Source organism: Hirundo rustica, unplaced genomic scaffold, assembly GCF_015227805.2.
Source record: "Hirundo rustica isolate bHirRus1 unplaced genomic scaffold, bHirRus1.pri.v3 scaffold_292_arrow_ctg1, whole genome shotgun sequence".
NCBI lineage: Eukaryota > Metazoa > Chordata > Aves > Passeriformes > Hirundinidae > Hirundo > Hirundo rustica.
Genome location: NW_026690342.1, coordinates 1 through 22,633, shown reverse-complemented (window position 1 = coordinate 22,633; position 22,633 = coordinate 1). Strand labels below are relative to the sequence as shown.

At 53.9% G+C, this 22,633-nt stretch overlaps 1 protein-coding gene across 1 annotated transcript in view; it reads right to left on the bottom strand.

The window, feature by feature from the left end:
• Window positions 1-20,142, bottom strand: part of LOC120747911 (helicase SRCAP-like) — a gene marked incomplete at both ends in the record, with an annotated part of 39,783 nt that extends 19,641 nt beyond the window's left edge. The window contains 5 exons of the mRNA XM_040053962.2: window positions 2,868-2,957; window positions 9,459-9,540; window positions 11,036-11,097; window positions 13,403-13,541; window positions 20,002-20,142. Coding sequence (XP_039909896.2) covers window positions 2,868-2,957; window positions 9,459-9,540; window positions 11,036-11,097; window positions 13,403-13,541; window positions 20,002-20,142 — 514 coding nt within the window. The remainder of the gene's footprint in view (window positions 1-2,867; window positions 2,958-9,458; window positions 9,541-11,035; window positions 11,098-13,402; window positions 13,542-20,001) is intronic.
• Window positions 20,143-22,633: the final 2,491 nt, after the last annotated feature.

Genomic DNA, 22,633 nt, shown 5'->3' with positions numbered 1-22,633 from the left:
CACCTGGGGGTTACCTGGGGGCACCTGAACACACCTGGGGGTTACCTGGGGGCACCTGGGAGCACCTGAGACACACCTGAGATACACCTGAGATACCTGGGGGGGGACCTGAGATACCTGAGACACACCTGAGACACACCTGAGAGCACCTGCAACACACCTGGGGGTTACCTGGGAACACCTGAGATACCTGAGACACACCTGGGGGTTACCTGGGGGCACCTGAACACACCTGGGGGTTACCTGGGAACACCTGAGATACCTGAGACACACCTGGGGGTTACCTGGGGGCACCTGAACACACCTGAGACACACTTGAGATACCTGAGACACACCTGAGATACACCTGAGATACCTGGGGAACACCAGAGATACCTGAGACACAGCTGGGGGTTACCTGGGGGCACCTGAGACACACCTGAGATACACCTGAGATACCGGGGGGGGACCTGAGATACCTGAGAGCACCTGGAACACACCTGGGGGTTACCTGGGGGCACCTGAGACACACCTGAGATACACCTGAGATACCTGGGGAACACCAGAGATACCTGAGACACAGCTGGGGGTTACCTGGGGGCACCTGAGACACACCTGAGATACACCTGAGATACCTGGGGGCACCTGAGATACCTGGGACACACCTGGGGGTTACCTGGGGGCACCTGAACACAGCTGGGGGTTACCTGGGGACACCTGAACACACCTGAGATACACCTGAGATACCTGGGGGGGGACCTGAGATACACCTGAACATACCTGGGGGTTACCTGAGAGCACCTGAACACACCTGAGATACACCTGAGATACCGGGGGGGGACCTGAGATACCTGAGATACACCTGAGATACACCTGAGATACCGGGGGGGGGGTACCTGAGAGCACCTGGGGGCACCTGAGATACACCTGAGAGCACCTGGGGGCACCTGAACACACCTGGGGGTTACCTGGGGGCACCTGAACACACCTGAGATACACCTGAGAGCAGCTGAGAGCACCTGAGAGCACCTGAACACACCTGAGACACAGCTGGGGGTTACCTGGGGGCACCTGAGATACACCTGAGATACACCTGAGCTACCTGGGGGAGTACCTGAGACACCTGGAACACACCTGAGATACCTGAGAGCACCTGAACACACCTGAGACACACCTGAGACACACCTGAGACACACCTGAGATACACCTGAGATACACCTGAGATACACCTGAGACACACCTGAGACACACCTGAGATACACCTGAGATACACCTGAGATACACCTGAGATACACCTGAACACACCTGAGACACACCTGAGACACACCTGAGACACACCTGAGATACACCTGAGACACACCTGAGATACACCTGAGATACACCTGAACACACCTGAGATACACCTGAGATACACCTGAACACACCTGAGACACACCTGAGACACACCTGAGATACACCTGAGATACACCTGAGATACACCTGAACACACCTGAGACACACCTGAGACACACCTGAGACACACCTGAGATACACCTGAGACACACCTGAGATACACCTGAGATACACCTGAACACACCTGAGACACACCTGAGACACACCTGAGCCACCTGAGACACACCTGAGACACACCTGAGCCACCTGAGACACACCTGAGACACACCTGAGACACACCTGAGCCACCTGAGACACACCTGAGACACACCTGAGACACACCTGAGCCACCTGAGACACACCTGAGCCACCTGAGACACACCTGAGCCACACCTGAGATACACCTGAGATACACCTGAGACACACCTGGGACACACCTGAGACACACCTGAGATACCTGAGACACACCTGAGACACACCTGAGATACACCTGAGATACACCTGAGACACACCTGAGACACACCTGAGACACACCTGAGATACACCTGAGACACACCTGAGATACACCTGAGATACACCTGAACACACCTGGACACACCTGAGACACACCTGAGACACACCTGAGATACACCTGAGACACACCTGAGCCACACCTGAGCTGATCTGGGGTGATTCCGGGGCGTTTGAGGGGAATTCCAGGGGATTCCGCGGCTGATTTCGGGTGATTTTGGGGTAATTTCAGTAATTTTGGGGTGTTTTGAGGTGATTTTGGGGCAATTTCAGGTGTTTTCAGGTGATTTTGGGGTGTTTTTGGGGTGATTTGGGGGTAATTTTATGTGATTTTGGGGTGTTTTGAGGTGATTTTGGGGTGATTTCAGGTGATTTTGGGGGTGATTTTCGGGGTGATTTTGGGGTAATTTCAGTGATTTTGGGGGTGATTTTGGGGTAATTTTAGGTATTTTTGGGCTGTTTTGGGGGTGATTTTGGGGTAATTTCAGGCGATTTTGGGGTGTTTTGAGGTGATTTTGGGGTAATTTCAGGTATTTTGAGGTGATTTTGGGGTATTTTGGGGTATTTTCAGGTGAATTTGGGGTGTTTTGGGATGATTTTAGGATGATTTTAGGGTTGATTTTGAGGCGATTTTGGAGCGTTTTGGGGTAATTTTGGGTATTTTGGGGTGATTTTGAGGAGATTTTGGGGTAATTTGGGGTGATTTTTTGGGTGATTTTTGAGGTGATTTTGGGGTGATTTTTGTGCATTTTTGGGGTGTTTTGAGGTGATTTTGGGGTGTTTTGGGGGTGATTTTGGGGTGATTTCAGTGATTTTGGGTGATTTTGGGGTGATTTTGGGGTGTTTTGAGGTGATTTTGGGGTAATTTCAGGTGATTTTGGGGTGTTTTTGGGGTGATTTTGGGGTGTTTTGAGGTGATTTTGGGGAGATTTTGGGGTGATTTTGGGGTGTTTTGAGGTGATTTTGGGGTATTTTGGGGCGGTTTTGGGGCGTTCCGGGTCCCTCACCCTCCCTGGCGAGGTCGTCGAGCTCCTGCTGGTGATCGACGTCGCCCTCCAGGCGCTCCTGGGCCGCGATCGTGTCCTCCTCGTCCTCACCTGGCGACGGCGACACGCAAATGGCACCGAAACGGCACCGAAATGGCGCCAAACGGCACCAAAATGACACCAAATGGCACCAAAATGGCACCGAAACGGCGCCAAACGGCACCAAAATGGCACCAAATGGCACCGAAACGGCGCCAAACGGCACCAAAATGGCACCAAAATGACACCAAATGGCACCAAAACGGCGCCAAACGGCATCAAAATGGCACCAAATGGTGTCAAAATGGCGCCAAATGGCATCAAAATGGCGCCAAATGGGGTCAAAATGGCACCGAAAAGCAGCAAAATGGAGACAAATGGCATCAAATTACTCCCAGTGTCACCACGACATCACCAAATGTCCCCAAAGCGCCACCAAAGGTCACCCAAATGTCTCCCAAAGTCACCAGAAGTCATCAAATGTCACACAAATGTCACCAAATGTCACCAAATGGCACCAAATGGCCCCAAAATGTCATCAAAATGTCACCAAATGTCCCCAAAATGTTCCCAAATGTCCTCAAATGTCACCCAAAAGTCAGCAAAAGTCACCAAAACGGCCCCAAAATGTCACCAAATGTCCCCAAAATGTCACCAAATGTAACCAAAATGTCACTGAAAGTCATCAAAAGTCATCGAATTTCACCAAAAGTCACCCAAATGTCACCAGTTGGCCCCAAAATGTCACCAAATGTCACCCAAAAGTCATCAAAAGTCACCAAAATGGCCCCAAATGGCCCCAAAATGTCACCAAATGTCACCGAAAGTCATCAAATGGCACCCAAAAGTCATCAAAAGTCATCAAATGTCACCAAATGTCACCCAAAAGTCACCAAATGGCACCCAAAAGTCATCAAAAGTCATCAAATGTCGCCAAATGTCACCCAAAAGTCACCAAAATGTCACCAAATGGCCCCAAAATGTCACAAAGTCATCAAAAGTCATTGAATTTAACCAAAATGGCCCCAAAATGTCACCAAATATCACCAAATGTCACCAAAGTGTCCCCAAAATGTCACCAAATGGCACCAAATGTCACCAAAAGTCACCAAGAGTCATCGAATTTAACCAAAATATCACCCAAATATCCCCAAAATGTCACCAAAAGTCACCAAATGTCACCGAAAGTCATTGAATTTAACCAAAAGGTTCCCAAAATGTCACAAAGTCACCAAAAGTCATTGAATTTCACCAAAATGTCACCCAAATGTCACCAAATGGCACCAAATGTCACCGAAAGTCATCAAAAGCCACCAAAAATGGCCCCCAAATGTCCCCAAATGTCCCCAAAATGGCACCAAATGTCATCAAATGTCCCCCAAATGTCACAAAAAATCACCGAAACATCACCAAAAGTCATCAAACATCACCAAAATGGCCCCAAAATGTCACCAAAAGTCATCAAAAGTCATCAAATCATCAAAAGTCATCAAATGTCCCCAAAATGTCACCAAAAGTCACCAGAAAGTCACCAAAATGTCCCCAATTTTCCCAAAAATGTCACCAAAAGTCATCAAAAGTCATCAAATCATCAAAAGTCATCAAATGTCACCAAAATGTCACCAAAAGTCATCAAATGGCACCCAAGTCATCAAAAGTCACCAAAATGGCCCCAAAATGTCACCAAATGGCCCCAAAATGTCACAAAGTCATCAAAAGTCATTGGATTTCACCAAAATGGCCCCAAAAAGTCACCAAAATGTCACCAAAAGTCACCCAAATGTCACCAAAAGTCACCAAAAAGTCACCAAAATGTCCCCAATTTTCCCAAAAATGTCACCAAAAGTCATCAAAAGTCATCAAATTTCACCAAAATGGCCCCAAAATGTCACAAAGTCATCAAAAGTCATTGAATTTAAACAAAATGGCCCCAAAATGTCACCAAATGGCACCAAAAGTCACCCAAACGTCACCAAAAGTCATCAAAAGTCATCAAATTTCACCAAAATGGCCCCAAAATGTCACAAAGTCATCAAAAGTCATTGAATTTCACCAAAATGTCCCCAAAATGTCACCAAAAATCATCAAAATGTCACCGAAAGTCATCAAATTTAACCAAAATGTTCCCTAAATGCCCCCAAATGTCACCAAAATGTCACCAAATGTCCCCAAAATGTCACAAAGTCATCAAAAGTCATTGAATTTAACCAAAATGTCCCCAAAATGTCCCCAAAATGTCACCAAATGGCACCAAATGTCACCGAAAGTCATCAAAAGCCACCAAAAATGGCCCCAAAATGTCCCCAAATGTCCCCAAAATGTCACCAAATGTCATCAAATGGCCCCAAAATGTCACCAAAAGTCACCAAAATGGCACCAAAATGCCACTAAAAGTCATCAAATGTCGAATTGAACCAAAATGGCCCCAAAATGTCACCAAATGTCACCAAAAGTCACCAAAGTCACCGAAAGTCATCGAATTTAACCAAAATGGCCCCAAAATGTCATCAAATGTCATCAAATGGCCCCAAAATGTCACAAAGTCATCAAAAGTCATCGAATTTAACCAAAATGGCCCCAAAATGTCCCCAAATGTCACCAAAATGGCCCCAAAATGTCACCAAAAGTCATCAAATGGCACCCAAAAGTCACCAAGTCACCAAAATGGCCCCAAAATGTCATCAAATGGCCCCGAAATGTCACCAAAAGTCATCAAAAGTCATTGAATTTCACCAAAATGTCACCAAAAGTCACCAAAATGTCACAAAGTGGCCCCAAAAAGTCACAAAGTCATCAAAAGTCATCGAATTTAACCAAAATGGCCCCAAAATGTCACCAAAAGTCACCCAAACGTCACCAAAAGTCATCAAAAGTCATTGAATTTCACCAAAATGGCCCCGAAATGTCATCAAATGTCTCCAAAATTCATCAAATTTCACCAAAATGGCCCGAAAATGTCACCAAAAGTCACTAAATGTCACCAAAAGTCATCAAAAGTCATCAAATTTCACCAAAATGGCCCCAAAATGTCACAAATTCATCAAAAGTCATCAAAAGTCACCCAAATGTCACCAAAAGTCATCAAAATGTCACCAAAATGGCCCCAAAATGTCACCAAAAGTCATCAAAAGTCATCAAATCATCAAAAGTCATCAAATGTCCCCAAAATGTCACCAAAAGTCACCAGAAAGTCACCAAAATGTCCCCAATTTTCCCAAATTGTCACCAAAAGTCATCAAAAGTCATCAAATTTCACCAAAATGTCACCAAAAGTCATCAAATGGCACCCAAGTCATCAAAAGTCACCAAAATGTCCCCAAAATGTCACCAAAATGGCCCCAAAATGTCACCAAAAGTCACCCAAACGTCACCAAAATGTCCCCAATTTTCCCAAAAATGTCACCAAAAATCATCAAAAGTCATCAAAAGTCACCCAAATGTCCCCAAAATGTCACCAAAACGGCCCCAAAATGTCACAAAGTCATCAAAAGTCATCGAATTTTACCAAAATGGCCCCAAAATGTCACCAAATGTCACCGAAAGTCATCAAAAGCCACCCAAAACGGCCCCAAAAAGTCACCAAATGTCACCAAAATGTCACCAAATGTCCCCAAAATGTCACCAAATGTCATCAAATGGCCCCAAAATGTCACCAAATGTCACCAAATGGCCCCAAAATGTCACCAAATGTCATCAAATGGCCCCAAAATGGCCCCAAAATGTCACCAAAAGTCATCAAAAGTCATCAAATGGCACCAAAATGTCACCAAATGGCACCAAATGTCATCCAAACGTCACCAAAAGTCATCAGAAGTCATCAAAAGTCATCAAAAGTCATCAAATGGCCCCAAAATGTCACCAAAAGTCACCAAAATGGCCCCAAAATGTCCCCAATTTTCCCAAAAATGTCACCAAAAGTCATCAAAAGTCATCAAATGGCACCCAAGTCATCAAAAGTCACCAAAATGTCCCCAAAATGTCACCAAATGGCCCCAAAATGTCACAAAATCAAAAGTCATTGAATTTAACCAAAATGGCCCCAAAAAGTCACCAAAATGTCACCAAACGTCACAAAGTCATCAAAAGTCATCGAATGTCACCAAATGGCACCAAATGTCCCCAATGTCACCAAAAGTCATCAAAAGTCATCGAATTTCACCAAAATGGCCCCAAAATGTCACCAAATGTCCCCAAATGTCCCCAAAATGTCACCAAAAGTCATCGAATTTAACCAAAATGTCACCAAATGTCACCGAAAGTCATCACATGTCCCCAAAATGTCCCCAAAAGCCATCAAAAGTCACCAAAATGGCCCCAAAATGTCACCAAAAATCACCAAAACGTCACCAAGTCATCAAACGTCACCAAAAGCCACAAAATGTCGTCAAAAGACATCAAAAGTCATCGAATTTCACCAAAATGGCCCCAAAATGTCATCAAATGTCACCCAAATGTCACCAAAAGTCATCAAAAGTCATCAAATGGCCCCAAAATGTCACCAAAAGTCACCAAAAAGTCCCCAAAATGTCACCAAATGGCCCCAAAATGTCACCAAAAGTCACCAAGAGTCATCGAATTTAACCAAAATATCACCCAAATATCCCAAAATGTCACCAAAAGTCACCAAATGTCACCCAAAAGCCATCAAAAGTCACCAAAATGGCCCCAAAATGTCACCAAAAATCATCAAAATGTCACCAAAAGTCATCGAATTTAACCAAAATGTCCCCAAAATGTCACCAAATGTCACCAAATGTCACCAAATGTCATCAAAGGTCACCAAATGTCACCAAATGTCATCAAAGTCATCAAATGTCACCGAAAAGTCATCAAAAGTCACCAAAATGGCCAAAAAATGTCACCAGAAATCATCAAAATGTCACCAAAAGTCATCAAAAGTCATCGAATTGAACTAAAATGGCCCCAAAATGTGACCAAATATCCCCAAAATGTCACCAAATGTCAACAAAAGTCACCAAAAGTCACCAAAACTCATCAAAAGTCACCAAAATGTCACCAAAAGTCACCGAAAGTCATCGAATTGAACCAAAATGGCCCCAAAATGTCCCCAAAATGTCATCAAATGTCAACAAAAGTCACCAAAAGTCGCCAAAGTCATTGAATTTAACCAAAATGGCCCCAAAATGTCATCAAATGTCAACAAATGTCACCAAAAGTCACCAAAGTCATCAAAAGTCATCAAAATGTCATCAAAATGTCATCAAAAGTCACCGAAAGTCATCGAATTGAACCAAAATGGCCGCAAAATGTCACCAAATGTCCCCAAAATGTCACCAAAATCATCAAATGTCACCAAAATGTCACCAAAGTCATCAAAAGTCATCAAATGTCCCCAAAATGTCACCAAATGTCCCCAAATGTCATCAAAAGTCATCGAATTCAACCAAAATGGCCCCAAAATGTCACCAAATGTCATCAAAAGTCATCGAATTTCACCAAAATGTCCCCAAATGTCACCAAAATGTCACCAAATGTCACCAAAAGTCATCAAAAGTCATCGAATTTTACCAAAATGGCCCCAAAATGTCACCAAATGTCATCAAATGGCCCCAAAATGTCACAAAGTCATCAAAATTCATCGAATTTCACCAAAATGGCCCCAAAATGTCCCCAAATGTCCCCAAATGGCGCTTTTTAAAAATGCCGAAACCGGGTAAAAATCACCCAGAATAATTTTAAAAATCCAAAAAAAAAGTCGCCAAAAATCATCAAAAATCATTTTTGAATCCCCAAAACAGGTGAAAATCACCCAAAATAATTTTAAAAAAAATTGAAAAATCGCTAAAAACCCTCAAAAAATCGTTTAAAAAAAATCCCAAAAATGGGTAAAAAACAGCCAAAAATGGGTAAAAATCAGCCAAAGTCATTTTAAAAACTGAAAAATCGCCAGAAATCATCAAAAATAATTTTAAAATCCGCAATACAGGTAAAAATTACCCAAAATCAATTTTTTAAAAGCCAAAAAGATGGCTAAAAACCCTCAAAAATTCATTTTTTAAAAAAGTCCCAAAACGGGGTAAAAATCGCCCAAAATCAATTCTAAAAAAATTCCAAAAAAAATTCCAAAATGGGTAAAAATCGCCCAAAATCGATTCTAAAAAAATAATTTTAAAAAAATCGCTAAAAACCCTCCAAAAATCGTCAAAAAAAATCCAAAATGGGTAAAAATCGCCCAAAATCGATTCTGAAAAAATTCAAAAAAAATCCAAAATGGGTAAAAATCGCCTAAAATCGATTCTAAAAAATTACAAAAAAACCCCAAAATGGGTAAAAATTGCCCAAAATCGATTCTAAAAAAATCCAAAATGGGTAAAAAATCGCCCAGAATCAATTCTAAAAAAACCCAAAATGGGTAAAAATGGCCCAAAATCAATTCTTTTAAAAAAATAATAAAAAAATCGCTAAAAACCCTCCAAAAATCGTCAAAAAAATCCAAAAAATTGGGTAAAAAAACCCCAAAAACGGTAAAAAAATTCCCTTTAAAGCGGTGCCGACCCCTCCCCCTCCCCCTTGGTGCCCCTCCCCCTCCCCCCGTGCCCCTCCCCCCCCGACCTTCCTCCTCGTGCGCCTGGAACTCCTCGTCCTCGTCCCGCGGCGCCCAGGGCGGGGGAGGGGCGCGGGGGGCGCCCAGCACCTGCGGGAGGGGGAGGGGCACAGGCACCCGTGGGTGGGGGAGGGGCGGCAGGCACCCGTGGGTGGGGGAGGGGCATCGCAGGATGGGGGGAGGGGCGGCACCCGTGGGTGGGGGAGGGACACAGGGGTACCTGTGGGTGGGGGAGGGGCACAGCTTAGGGTGGGGGAGGGGCGCAGGCACCCGTGGGTGGGGCACAGCAGGGTGGGGGAGGGGCGGCACCCATGGGTGGGGGAGGGGCAGAGCTCAGGGTGGCGGAGGGGCACAGGGGTACCTGTGGGGGGGGGAGGGGCACAGCAGGGTGGGGGAGGGGTGGTACCTGTGGGTGGGGGAGGGGCACAAGTCAGGGTGGGGGAGGGGTGGCAGCTCAGGGTGGGGGGAGGGGCGGCAGGCACCCGTGGGTGGGGGAGGGGCGCAGGCACCTGTGGGTGGGGGAGGGTCGGTACCGGTGAGGTGGGGGGAGGGGCGGCACCTGTGGGTGGGGGAGGGGCATCGCAGGATGGGGGGAGGGGCACAGGTGGGTGGGGGAGGGGCAGGGGTACCTGAGGGTGGGGGAGGGGCACAAGTCAGGGTGGGGGAGGGGCGGCAGGACCTGTGGGGGAGGGGCAGAGCTCAGGGTGGGGGAGGGGCAGGGGTACCTGTGGGTGGGGGGAGGGGCACAGGTGGGTGGGGGAGGGGCACAAGTCAGGGTGGGGGAGGTGGGGCACAAGTCAGGGTGGGGGAGGGGCAGTACAGATGGCTGGGGGAGGGGCATTGGTGGGTGGGGGAGGGGCATTGCTCAGGGTGGGGGAGGGGCACAGGTACATGTGGGTGGGGGGAGGGGCAGGACCCATGGGTGGGGGACGGGCCCGGCTCAGGGTGGGGGAGGGGCAGGCGTACCTGAGGGTGGGGGAGGGGCAGAGCTCAGGGTGGGGGAGGGGCAGTACCCGTGTGGATGGGGGAGGGGCGCAGGTGGGTGGGGCACAGGTGGGTGGGGGAGGGGCATTGCTCAGGGTGGGGGAGGGGTGGCAGTACCTGTGGGGGAGGGGCGGCACCCGTGGGTGGGGGAGGGGCAGAGCTCAGGGTGGGGGAGGGGCGTGGGTACCTGTGGGTGGGGGGAGGGGCAGGACCCATGGGTGGGGGAGGGGCAGTCCCTGCGGGTGGGGGAGGGGCAGAGCTCAGAGTGGAGGAGGGGCAGAGGGGTACCTGCGGGTGGGGGAGGGGCAGCCCAGGGTGGGGGAGGGGCGGTCCCTGCGGGTGGGGGAGGGGCAGAGCTCAGGGTGGGGGAGGGGCAGAGGGGTACCTGTGGGTGGGGGAGGGACACAGGTGGGTGGGGGAGGGGCACAGGGGTACCTGCGGGTGGGGGAGGGGCAGAGGTGGGTGGGGGAGGGGCACATGTAGGTGGGGGAGGGGCAAAGGGGTACCTGTGGGTGGGGGAGGGGCAGCCCAGGGTGGGGGAGGGGCAGTCCCTGCAGGTGGGGGAGGGACACAGGTGGGTGGGGGAGGGGCAGAGGGGTACCTGCGGGTGGGGGAGGGTCCCCAGGAGGTCCCCCAGGGGGCGCTGGGGGCTCTCTGCAGAACCTGCGAGGGGAGAACGGGGGGGGGGACAGGTGAGCACCCAGGGGTGACACCTGAGCCACGCCCATGGGTGACACCTGAGCCACACCCAGCACCCAGGGGTGACACCTGAGCCACACCCAGGGGTGGCACCTGAGCACCCAGGGGTGACACCTGAGCCACACCTGAGCCACACCCAGCACCCAGGGGTGACACCTGAGCCACGCCCAGGGGTGACACCTGAGCCACGCCCAGGGGCGACACCTGAGCCACACCCAGCACCCAGGGGTGACACCTGAGCACCCAGAGGTGACACCTGAGCCACGCCTGAGCCACACCCAGCACCCAGGGGTGGCACCTGAGCCACGCCCAGCACCCAGGGGTGACACCTGAGCCACGCCCACAGGTGACACCTGAGCCACACCTGAGCCACACCCAGCACCCAGGGGTGACACCTGAGCCACACCCAGCACCCAGGGGTGACACCTGAGCCACACCCAGCACCCAGGGGTGGCACCTGAGCCACGCCCAGCACCCAAGGGTGGCACCCGAGCCACGCCCACAGGTGACACCTGAGCCACACCCAGCACCCAGGGGTGGCACCTGAGCCACACCTGATCCACGCCCACAGGTGACACCTGAGCCACACCTGAGCACCCAGGGGTGACCCCCAAAGCCACACCCAGGGGTGACACCTGAGCCATACCCAGGGGTGACACCAGAGCCACACCCAGCACACAGGGGTGGCACCTGAGCCACACCCACAGGTGATACCTGAGCCACGCCCAGTACCCAGGGGTGACACCAGAGCCACACCCAGGGGTGACACCTGAGCCACACCTAGGGGTGACACCTGAGCCACGCCTCAGCCACACCCAGCACCCAGAGGTGACACCTGAGCCACGCCTGAGCCACGCCCAGCACCCAGGGGTGACCCCAAAGCCCCCTCAGATATCAACTCAACCCCTCCAGGTGTCCCCAACCCCCCCCAGATGTGTCCCAGGTGTGTCCCAGACCCCCCCAGGTGTGTCCCAGACCCCCCCAGGTGTGTCCCAGACCCCCCCAGGTGTGTCCAAACCCCCCCAGGTGTGTCCCCGGGGTTACCTGGCCGCGGCAGCGCGTTGAGGCTGCGGCTCAGCAGGTCCGAGTAGCGCTGTGTGCGCCCCCGGGTGTCCCCTGAACCCCCCCAGGTGTGTCCCAGGTGTGTCCCAGGTGTGTCCCAGACCCCCCCAGGTGTGTCCCAGGTGTGTCCCAGGTGCTCAGGTGTCCCCCCAGGTGCTCAGGTGTCCCCCCAGGTGTGTCCCCAGTGTTACCTGGCCGCGGCAGCGCGTTGAGGCTGCGGCTCAGCAGGTCTGAGTAGCGCTGTGTGCGCCCCCGGGTGTCCCCAGACCCCCAGGTGTGTCCCAGACCCCCCCAGGTGTGTCCCAGACCCCCCCAGGTGTGTCCCAGACCCCCCAGGTGTGTCCCAGACCCCCCCAGGTGTGTCCCCGGGGTTACCTGGCCGCGGCAGCGCGTTGAGGCTGCGGCTCGGCAGGTCCGAGTAGCGCTGTGTGCGCCCCTGGGTGTCACCTGAACCCCCCCCAGGTGTGTCCCAGGTGTGCCCCTAGGTGCCCAGGTGTCCCCCCAGGTGCTCAGGTGTCCCCCCAGGTGTGTCCCCGGGGTTACCTGGCCGCGGCAGCGCGTTGAGGCTGCGGCTCAGCAGGTCCGAGTAGTGCTGCGTGCGCCCCCGGGTGTCACCTGAACCCCCCCAGGTGTGTCCCAGGTGTGTCCCAGGTGTGTCCCAGGTGTGTCCCAGACCCCCCCAGGTGTGTCCCCGGGGCCACCTGGCCGCGGCAGCGCGTTGAGGCTGCGGCTCAGCAGGTCCGAGTAGCGCTGTGTGCGCCCCCGGGTGTCCCCTGAACCCCCCCAGGTGTGTCCCAGACCCCCCCAGGTGTGTCCCAGACCCCCCCAGATGTGTCCCAGGTGTGTCCCCGGGGTCACCTGGCCGCGGCAGCGCGTTGAGGCTGCGGCTCAGCAGGTCCGAGTAGCGCTGTGTGCGCCCCCAGGTGTGTCCCAGGTGTGTCCCAGGTGTGTCCCCCCAGGTGTTACCTGGCCGCGGCAGCGCGTTGAGGCTGCGGCTCAGCAGGTCCGAGTAGCGCTGTGTGCGCCCCCGGGTGTCACCTGAACCCCCCCAGGTGTGTCCCTAGACCCCACCAGGTGTGTCCCAGACCCCCCCAGGTGTGTCCCAGACCCCCCCAGGTGTGTCCCAGACCCCCCCAGGTGTGTCCCAGACCCCCCCAGGTGTGTCCCTAGGTGCCCAGGTGTGTCCCAGGTGTGTCCCCGGGGTTACCTGGCCGCGGCAGCGCGTTGAGGCTGCGGCTCAGCAGGTCCGAGTAGCGCTCCGTCTGCCCCACGATGAAGTCCAGCTGCAGGTCCAGCGCCTTCTTGCGCTTCTCCTCCAGCCGCGACTGCTGCTTGAACTGCACCACCTGCGGGGGGCGCGCCCGGCGCTCACCTGGGGCCCACCTGGCGGCACCCAGCTCACCTGGGGCTCACCTGGCGGCACCCAGCTCACCTGGGGCTCACCTGGCGGCACCCAGCTCACCTGGCGGCACCCCAGGGCGCCCAGAGGCTCACCTGGAGCTCACCTGGCGGCACCCAGCTCACCTGGGGCACACCTGGCGGCACCCAGCTCACCTGGCGCCCGCCTGGGGCGCACCTGGCGGCACCCAAAGGTGCCCAGAGGCTCACCTGGGGCTCACCTGGCGGCACCCAGCTCACCTGGCGGCACCCCAGGGCGCCCAGAGGCTCACCTGGGGCTCACCTGGTGGCACCCAGTTCACCTGGAGCTCACCTGTTGGCACCCAGTTCACCTGGAGCACACCTGGGGCCCACCTGGAGCCCGCCTGGCGCTCACCTGGCGGCACCCCAGGGCGCCCAGAGGCTCACCCAGCTCACCTGGAGCACACCTGGTGGCACCCAGCTCACCTGGGGCACACCTGGAGCTCACCTGGCGGCACCCAGCTCACCTGGAGCTCACCTGGTGGCACCCAGCTCACCTGGAGCTCACCTGGAGCACACCTGGTGGCACCCAGCTCACCTGGAGCACACCTGGCGGCACCCAGCTCACCTGGGGCACACCTGGAGCTCACCTGGTGGCACCCAGCTCACCTGGGGCACACCTGGTGGCACCCAGCTCACCTGGGGCACACCTGGTGGCACCCAGCTCACCTGGGGCACACCTGGTGGCACCCAGCTCACCTGGGGCACACCTGGTGGCACCCAGCTCACCTGGGGCACACCTGGGGCGCGCCTGGCGGCACCCAGCTCACCTGGGGCACACCTGGAGCTCACCTGGTGGCACCCAGCTCACCTGGAGCTCACCTGGCGGCACCCCAGGGCGCCCAGAGGCTCACCTGGGGCTCACCTGGTGGCACCCAGCTCACCTGGAGCTCACCTGGTGGCACCCAGTTCACCTGGAGCACACCTGGTGGCACCCAGCTCACCTGGGGCCCACCTGGTGCTCACCTGGCGGCACCCCAGGGCGCCCAGAGGCTCACCTGGCACTCACATAGCAGCCACCTGGTGGCACCGAGCTCACCTGGGGCACACCTGGAGCTCACCTGGTGGCACCAGGGCGTGCCTGGAGCTCACCTGGCGGCACCCAGCTCACCTGGAGCACACCTGGCGGCACCCAAGGGCTCCCGGCGGCTCACCTGGTGGCACTCAAAGGCGCCCGGAGGCTCACCTGGGGCTCACCTGGTGGCACCCAAAGGTGCCCAGAGGCTCACCTGGGGCTCACCTGGGGCTCACCTGGCGGCACCCAGCTCACCTGGGGCTCACCTGGTGGCACCCAGCTCACCTGGGGCACACCTAGAGCTCACCTGGTGGCACCCAGCTCACCTGGAGCTCACCTGGTGGCACCCAGTTCACCTGGGGCACGCCTGGAGCTCACCTGGTGGCACCCAGCTCACCTGGAGCTCACCTGGTGGCACCCAGCTCACCTGGGGCACACCTAGAGCTCACCTGGTGGCACCCAGCTCACCTGGGGCTCACCTGGTGGCACCCAAAGGTGCCCAGAGGCTCACCTGGGGCTCACCTGGGGCTCACCTGGCGGCACCCAGCTCACCTGGGGCTCACCTGGCGGCACCCAAGGGTGCCGGGGTGGGGCCGGGAGGATGTGGGGGGAGGGTCAAGGGAGGGTGTTGGGGTCATTGGAGGTCATTGGCGATCATTAATGGGCATTAATGGTAATTGATGGTCATCAATGGTCATCAATGGTCAACAGTGGTCACCAAAGGTCACCAAAGGTCATCAATGGTCACCAATGGTCATCAATGGTCACCAATGGTCATCAATGGTCATCAATGGTCATCACTGGTCATCAATGGTCATTGATGGGTGCCCAGAGATCATTGGAGATCAATGGGCACCAATGGTCATCAACGGTCATTGATGGGTGCCCAGAGATCACTGGAGATCATTGGAGATCAATGGGCACCAATGGTCATCAACGGTCATTGATGTGCACCAAGGGCCATCAATGGTCACCAGTGGTCACCAATGGTCATCAATGGTCATTGATGGTCATTGATGGGCACCAATGTGCACCAATGGTCACCAATGGTCACCCAACGGCCACCAATGGTCATCAACGGTCATCAATGGTCATCAGTGGTCATTGATGGGCACCAATGTGCACCAATGGTCACCAATGGTCATCAACGGTCATCAATAGGCATCAATGGTCATCAACGGTCATCAATGGTCATTGATGGGTGCCCAGAGGTCATTGGAGATCATTGGAGATCAATGGGCACCAACGGTCATCAACGGACATTGATGTGCACCAAGGGCCATCAATGGTCATCAACGGTCATCAATGGTCATTGATGGTCACCAATGGTCACCAATGGTCATCAACAGTCACCAATGGTCATTGATGGGTGCCCAGAGAACATTGGAGATCACTGGAGATCAATGGGCACCAATGGTCATCAACGGTCATTGATGTGCACCAAGGGCCATCAATGGTCACCAATGGTCATCAATGGTCATTGATGGTCACCAATGTGCACCCAACGGCCACCAATGGTCATCAACGGTCATCAATGGTCATTGATGGGTGCCCCGAGATCATTGGAGATCATTGGAGATCAATGGGCACCAACGGTCATCAACGGTCATTGACGGGCACCAAGGGCCATCAATGGTCACCAGTGGTCATCAATGGTCATCAGTGGTCATTGATGGGCACCAATGGTCATCAATGGTCACCAATGGTCACCAATGGTCATTAATGGTCATCAACGGTCATCAATAGGCATCAATGGTCATCAATGGTCATCAACGGTCATCAATGGTCATTGATGGGTGCCCAGAGGTCATTGGAGATCACTGGAGATCAATGGGCACCAATGGTCATCAACGGTCATTGATGTGCACCAAGGGCCATCAATGATCATCAACGGTCATCAATGGTCATTGATGTGCACCAAGGGCCATCAATGGGCACCAGTGGTCATCAATGGTCACCAACGGTCATTGATGGGCACCAATGTGCACCAATGGTCATCAATGGTCATTGATGTGCATCAAGGGCCATCAATGGTCACCAATGGTCATCAATGGTCATTGATGGTCACCAATGTGCACCAATGGTCATCAATGGTCATCAACGGTCATCAATGGTCATCAACGGGTGCCCAGAGGTCATTGGAGATCATTGGAGATCAATGGGCACCAAGGTTCATCAACGGTCATTGATGTGCACCAAGGGCCATCAATGGTCACCAGTGGTCATCAATGGTCATTGATGGTCACCAATGTGCACCAAGGGCCATCAATGGTCATTGATGGGTGCCCAGAGATCATTGGAGATCACTGGAGATCAATGGGCACCAATGGTCATCAACGGTCATTGATGTGCACCAAGGGCCATCAATGGTCATCAACGGTCATCAATGGTCATTGATGGTTACCAAGGTGCACCAATGGTCACAAATGTGCACCAATGGTCATCAATGGCCATCAACGGTCATCAGTGGTCATCGACAGGTGCCCAGAGATCATTGGAGATCATTGGAGATCAATGGGCACCAATGGTCATCAACGGTCATCAATGGCCACTAATAGCCATCAACAGTTATTGATGAGCACCAATGGTCATTGATGGTCATCAGCAGTCATCAATTATCATTGACGGGTGCCCAGTGGTCATAGGAAGTCATTGGAGGTCATTGGAGATCCTCAATGGTCATCAATGGTCATCAGTGGTCATCAATGGCCATCGATGGTCATCAACGGTCATCAATGGGCACCAACGGTCATCAATGGGCACCAATGGCCATTGATGGTCATCAATGGTCATACCGGTCATCAATGGGCACCAATGGTCATCAACAGTCATCAATGGTCATCAACGGTCATCAATAGGAACCAACGGTCATCAATGCGCACCAATGGCCATCGATGGTCATCAATGGTCATCAATGGTCATACCGGTCATCAATAGGCACCAATGGTCATCAATGGCCATCAACGGTCATCAATGGGCACCAATGGCCATCGATGGTCATCAATGGGCACCAATGGTCATCAATGGCCATCAACGGTCATCAATGGGCACCAATAGCCATCAACAATCATCAATGGTCATCAACGGTCATCAATGGGCACCAATAGCCATCAACGGTCATCAATGGTCATCAACGGTCATCAATGGTCATCAACGGTCATCGATGGTCATCAATGGGCACAAATGGCCATCGATGGGCACCAACGATCATCAATGGGCACCAATGGCCATCAACAATCATCAATGGTCATCGATGGTCATCAATGGGCACCGATAGTCATCAATGGGCACAAATGGCCATCGATGGTCATCAACGGTCATCAATGGGCACCAACGGTCATCAATGAGCACCAGTGGCCATCAACAGTCATCAATGGGCACCGATAGTCATCAATGGTCATCAATGGTCAACAGTCATCAATGGTCATCAATGGTCATCGATGGTCATCAATAGTCATCAACGATCATCAATGGTCATCAATGGGCACCAACGGTCATCAATGAGCACCAATGGCCATCAACAGTCATCAATGGGCACCGATAGTCATCAATGGTCATCAATGGTCAACAGTCATCAATGGTCATCAATGGTCATCGATGGTCATCAATAGTCATCAACGATCATCAATGGTCATCAATGGGCACCAACGGTCATCAATGAGCACCAATGGCCATCAACAGTCATCAATGGGCACCGATAGTCATCAATGGTCATCAATGGTCAACAGTCATCAATGGTCATCAATGGTCATCGATGGTCATCAATAGTCATCAACGATCATCAATGGTCATCAATGGGCACCAACGGTCATCAATGAGCACCAATGGCCATCAACAGTCATCAATGGTCATCAACAGTCATCAACGGTCATCGACGGTCATCGATGGCCATCAATGGTCATTGGAGGTCATCAATGGTCACCAGTGGCCATCAATGGCCACCGGGACCCACCACAGCCATGGTTCCTCTCCTCAGGTGTCCCCAGGTGCCCCCAGGTGCCCCCGGATGTGCCAAGGTGTGTCCTAGCTCTCCCCAGGTGTCCCAGGTTGACCCCAGCTGTCCCCAGAAGCCCCCCAGGTGTCCCAGGTGTCCCCAGGTGTCCCAAGTGCCACCAGGTGTCCCCAGGTGTGTCCCCAGCTCCCCCCAGGAGCCCCCAGCTGTCCTCAGGTGTCCCAGGTGTGTCTCCAGGTGTGTCCCCAGGTATCTCCACCTGTCCCCAGGTGTCCCCAGGGGTGTCCCAGCTCTCCCCAGATGTCCCAGGTGTGCCTCCAGCTGTCCCCACCTGTCCCCAGGTGTCCCCCCAGGTGTCCCAGGTGTCCCCCAGATGCCCCCAGCTCTCCCCAGGTGTCCCCCCAGGTGTCTCCACCTGTCCCCAGGTGTGTCCCACATGTCCCCACATGTCCCCAGGTGCGTCTCCAGTTGTCCCCACGTGTCCCAGGTGTCCCCCCAGATGCCCCCAGCTGTCCCCAGGTATCTCCACCTGTCCCCAGCTGTCTCCAGGTGGCCCCAGGTGTCCCCCCAGGTGTCCCCAGCTCCCCCCACCTGTTCCCAGGTGTTCCCAGGTGTCCCCAGGTGTCCCCCCACCTGTCCCCAGGTGTCCCCAGGTATCTCAACCTGTCCCCACCTGTCCTCAGGTATCTCCACCTGTCCCCAGCTGTCCCCAGCTGTCCCCAGATGTCCCCCCAGCTGTCCCCCCAGATGTCCCCAGGTGTCCCCACCCATCCCCAGGTGTCCCTCCAGGTGTCCCCAGGTGTCCCCAGCTGTCCCCCCAGCTGTCCCCAGCACCCCCCAGGTGTCCCCAGGTATCTCCACCTGTCCCCAAGTGTCCCCACCTGTCCCCAGGTGTCCCCAGGTGTCCCCCGAGCTGTCCCCAAGTGTCCCCCCAAATGTCCCCAGGTGTCCCCAGGTGTCCCCCCAGGTATCTCCACATGTCCCCAGGTGTCCCCCCAGGTGTTCCCAGGTGTCCCCACGTGTCCCCAGGTATCTCCACATGTCTCCAGGTGTCCCCCACCTGTCCCCACCTGTCCCCAGCTGTCCCCAGGTGTCCCCCCAGGTGTGTCCCCACCTGTCCCCAGGTGTCCCCAGGTGTCCCCAGGTGTCCCCAGCTGTCCCAAGGTGTCCCTCCACCTGTCCCCACCTGTCCCCAGGTGTCCCCAGGTGTCCCCCCAGGTGTCCCCAGCTGCCCCCACCTGTCCCCAGCTCCCCCCAGAAGCCCCCCACCTGTCCCCAGCTGTCCCCACCTGTCCCCCCAGCTATCCCCAGCTGTCCCCAGCTGTCCCCACCTGTCCCCAGGTGTCCCCCCACCTGTCCCCAGGTGTCCCCCCACCTGTCCCCACCTGTCCCCAGGTGTCCCCAGGTGTGTCCCCGGTACCTTCTCGACGCTGCTCCAGAAGTGGCGCACCTCGCGGGCGATGGCGGCGGCCAGGCGCCGCAGCTTGGCCTGCTCCTCGCGCTTGGCGCGCTCCTGCCGCTGCCGCTGCTCCTCGTGGTGCCGCATCACCATGCGCACCACCTGCCGCGGGGGGACACGGCGTCACCTGGGCGCCGCACCTTCTCCAGGTGTGACCACACCTTCTCCAGGTGTGACCAAACCCACCTCAGATACCACCAGGGAACCAAGAACCACGAAGGAACCCCAAAACTCGTCCGAATTTCACCCAAATTCCACCCAAATCTCACCCAACCTCCATGCAGGTATCACCTGAGCTTCTCCTGGTGCCACCACACCTTCTCCAGGTGTCACCACACCTTCTCCAGGTGTCACCAAACCCACCTCAGATACCACCAGGGAACCAAAAACCACCAAAGAACCCCAAAACTCAACCAAATTTCACCTAAATTCCACCCAAACTTCATCCAGATATCACCTGAGCTTCTGCAGGTGCCACCACACCTTCTCCAGGTGCCCCAAACCCACCTGAGATGCCACCAAGGAACCAAAAACCACCAAAGAACCCCAAAAGTCGTCCGAATTTCACCTAAATTCCACCCAAACTCCATCCAGGTATCACCTGAGCTTCTCCAGGTGCCCAAACCCACCTGAGATATCACCAAGGAACCAAAAACCACCAAGGAACCCCAAAAGTTGGCCAAATTTCACCCAGATTTCACCCAGGTGTGCCCAGGTGTCACCTGAGCTCCTGCCGCTGCCGCTGCTCCTCGTGGTGCCGCATCACTGTGCGCACCACCTGCCGCGGGGGGACACGGCGTCACCTGGGCGCCGCACCTGGGGTCCTCCAGGGGTCACCTGAGATCCTCCAGGTGTGACCAAACCCACCTCAGATATCACCACAGACAAAAAAAACCACCAAAAAACTCCAAAAGTCGTCCGAATTTCACCCAAATTCCACCTAAACTTCATCCAGGTGTCACCTGAGCTCCTGCCGCTGCCGCTGCTCCTCGTGGTGCCGCATCACCATGCGCACCACCTGCCGCGGGGGGCACGGCGTCACCTGGGCGCCACGCCTTCGCCAGGTGTGACCACACCTTCTCCAGGTGCCACCACGCCTTCTCTAGGTGTCACCAAACCCACCTGAGATACCTCCAAGGAACCAAAAACCACCAAGGAACCCCAAAATTCGTCTGAATTCCACCTAAACTCCATCCAGGTATCACCTGAGCTTCTGCAGGTGTCACCTGAGATCCTCCAGGGGTCACCTGAGATCCTCCAGGTGTGACCAAACCCACCTCAGATACCACCAGGGAACCAAAAACCACCAAAAAAACCCAAAAGTCGTCCAAATTTCACCTAAATTCCACACAAACTCCATCCAGGTATCACCTGAGCTCCTACAGGTGCCACCACACCTTCTCCAGGTGTGACCAAACCCACCTCAGATACCTCCAAGGAACTAAAAACCACCAAAAAACCCCAAAAATCGTCTGAATTTCACCCAAATTTCACCCAAATTTCCCCCAAATATCACTCAGTTGTCACCTGAGCTGCTCCAGGTGACACCACACCTTCTCCAGGTGCCCAAACCCACCTGAGATGCCTCCAGGGAACCAAAAACCACCAAAAAACCCCAAAACTCGTCCAAATTTCACCTAAATTCCACCCAAACTCCATCCAGGTGTCACCTGAGCTTCTCCTGGTGCCTCAAACCCACCTGAGATGCCTCCAGGGAAACCAAAAACCACCAAAAAACCCCCAAAACTCGTCCGAATTTCACCAAAATTCCACCCAAATATCACCCAGGTGTCACCTGAGCTTCTCCAGGTGCCACCACACCTTCTCCAGGTGCCCAAACCCACCTGAGATACCACCAAGGAACCAAAACCCACCAAAAACCCCCAAAACTCGTCCGAATTTCACCCAAATTTCACCCAAATTTCACCCAAATTTCACCCAGGTATCACCTGAGCTTCTCCAGGTGCCACCACACCTTCTCCAGGTGTGACCAAACCCACCTGAGATGCCACCAGGGAACCAAAAACCACCAAAAAACCCCAAAACTCGTCCAAATTTCACCCAAATTTCAGCCAAACTCCATCCAGGTGTGACCTGAGCTTCTCCAGGTGTCACCACACCTTCTCCAGGTGTCACCAAACCCACCTGAGACACCACCAGGGAACCAAAAACCACCAAGGAACCGCAAAACTCGTCCGAATTTCACCCAAATTCCACCCAAATCTCACCCAAACTCCATCCAGGTTTCACCTGAGCTTCTGCAGGTGCCACCACACCTTCTCCAGGTGTCACCTGAGCTGCTGCAGGTGCCCAAACCCACCTGAGATGCCACCAGGGAACCAAAAACCACCAAAAAACCCCAAAACTCGTCCGAATTTCACCCAAATTCCACCTAAACTCCATCCAGATATCACCTGAGCTTCTCCAGGTGTCACCACACCTTCTCCAGGTGCCCAAACCCACCTGAGATCCCACCAAGAAACCAAAATCCACCAAAAAACTCCAAAACTCGTCCGAATTTCACCCAAATTTCGCCCGAATTTCACCGGAATTTCTCCCAGATATCACCTGAGCTTCTCCAGGTGCCCAAACC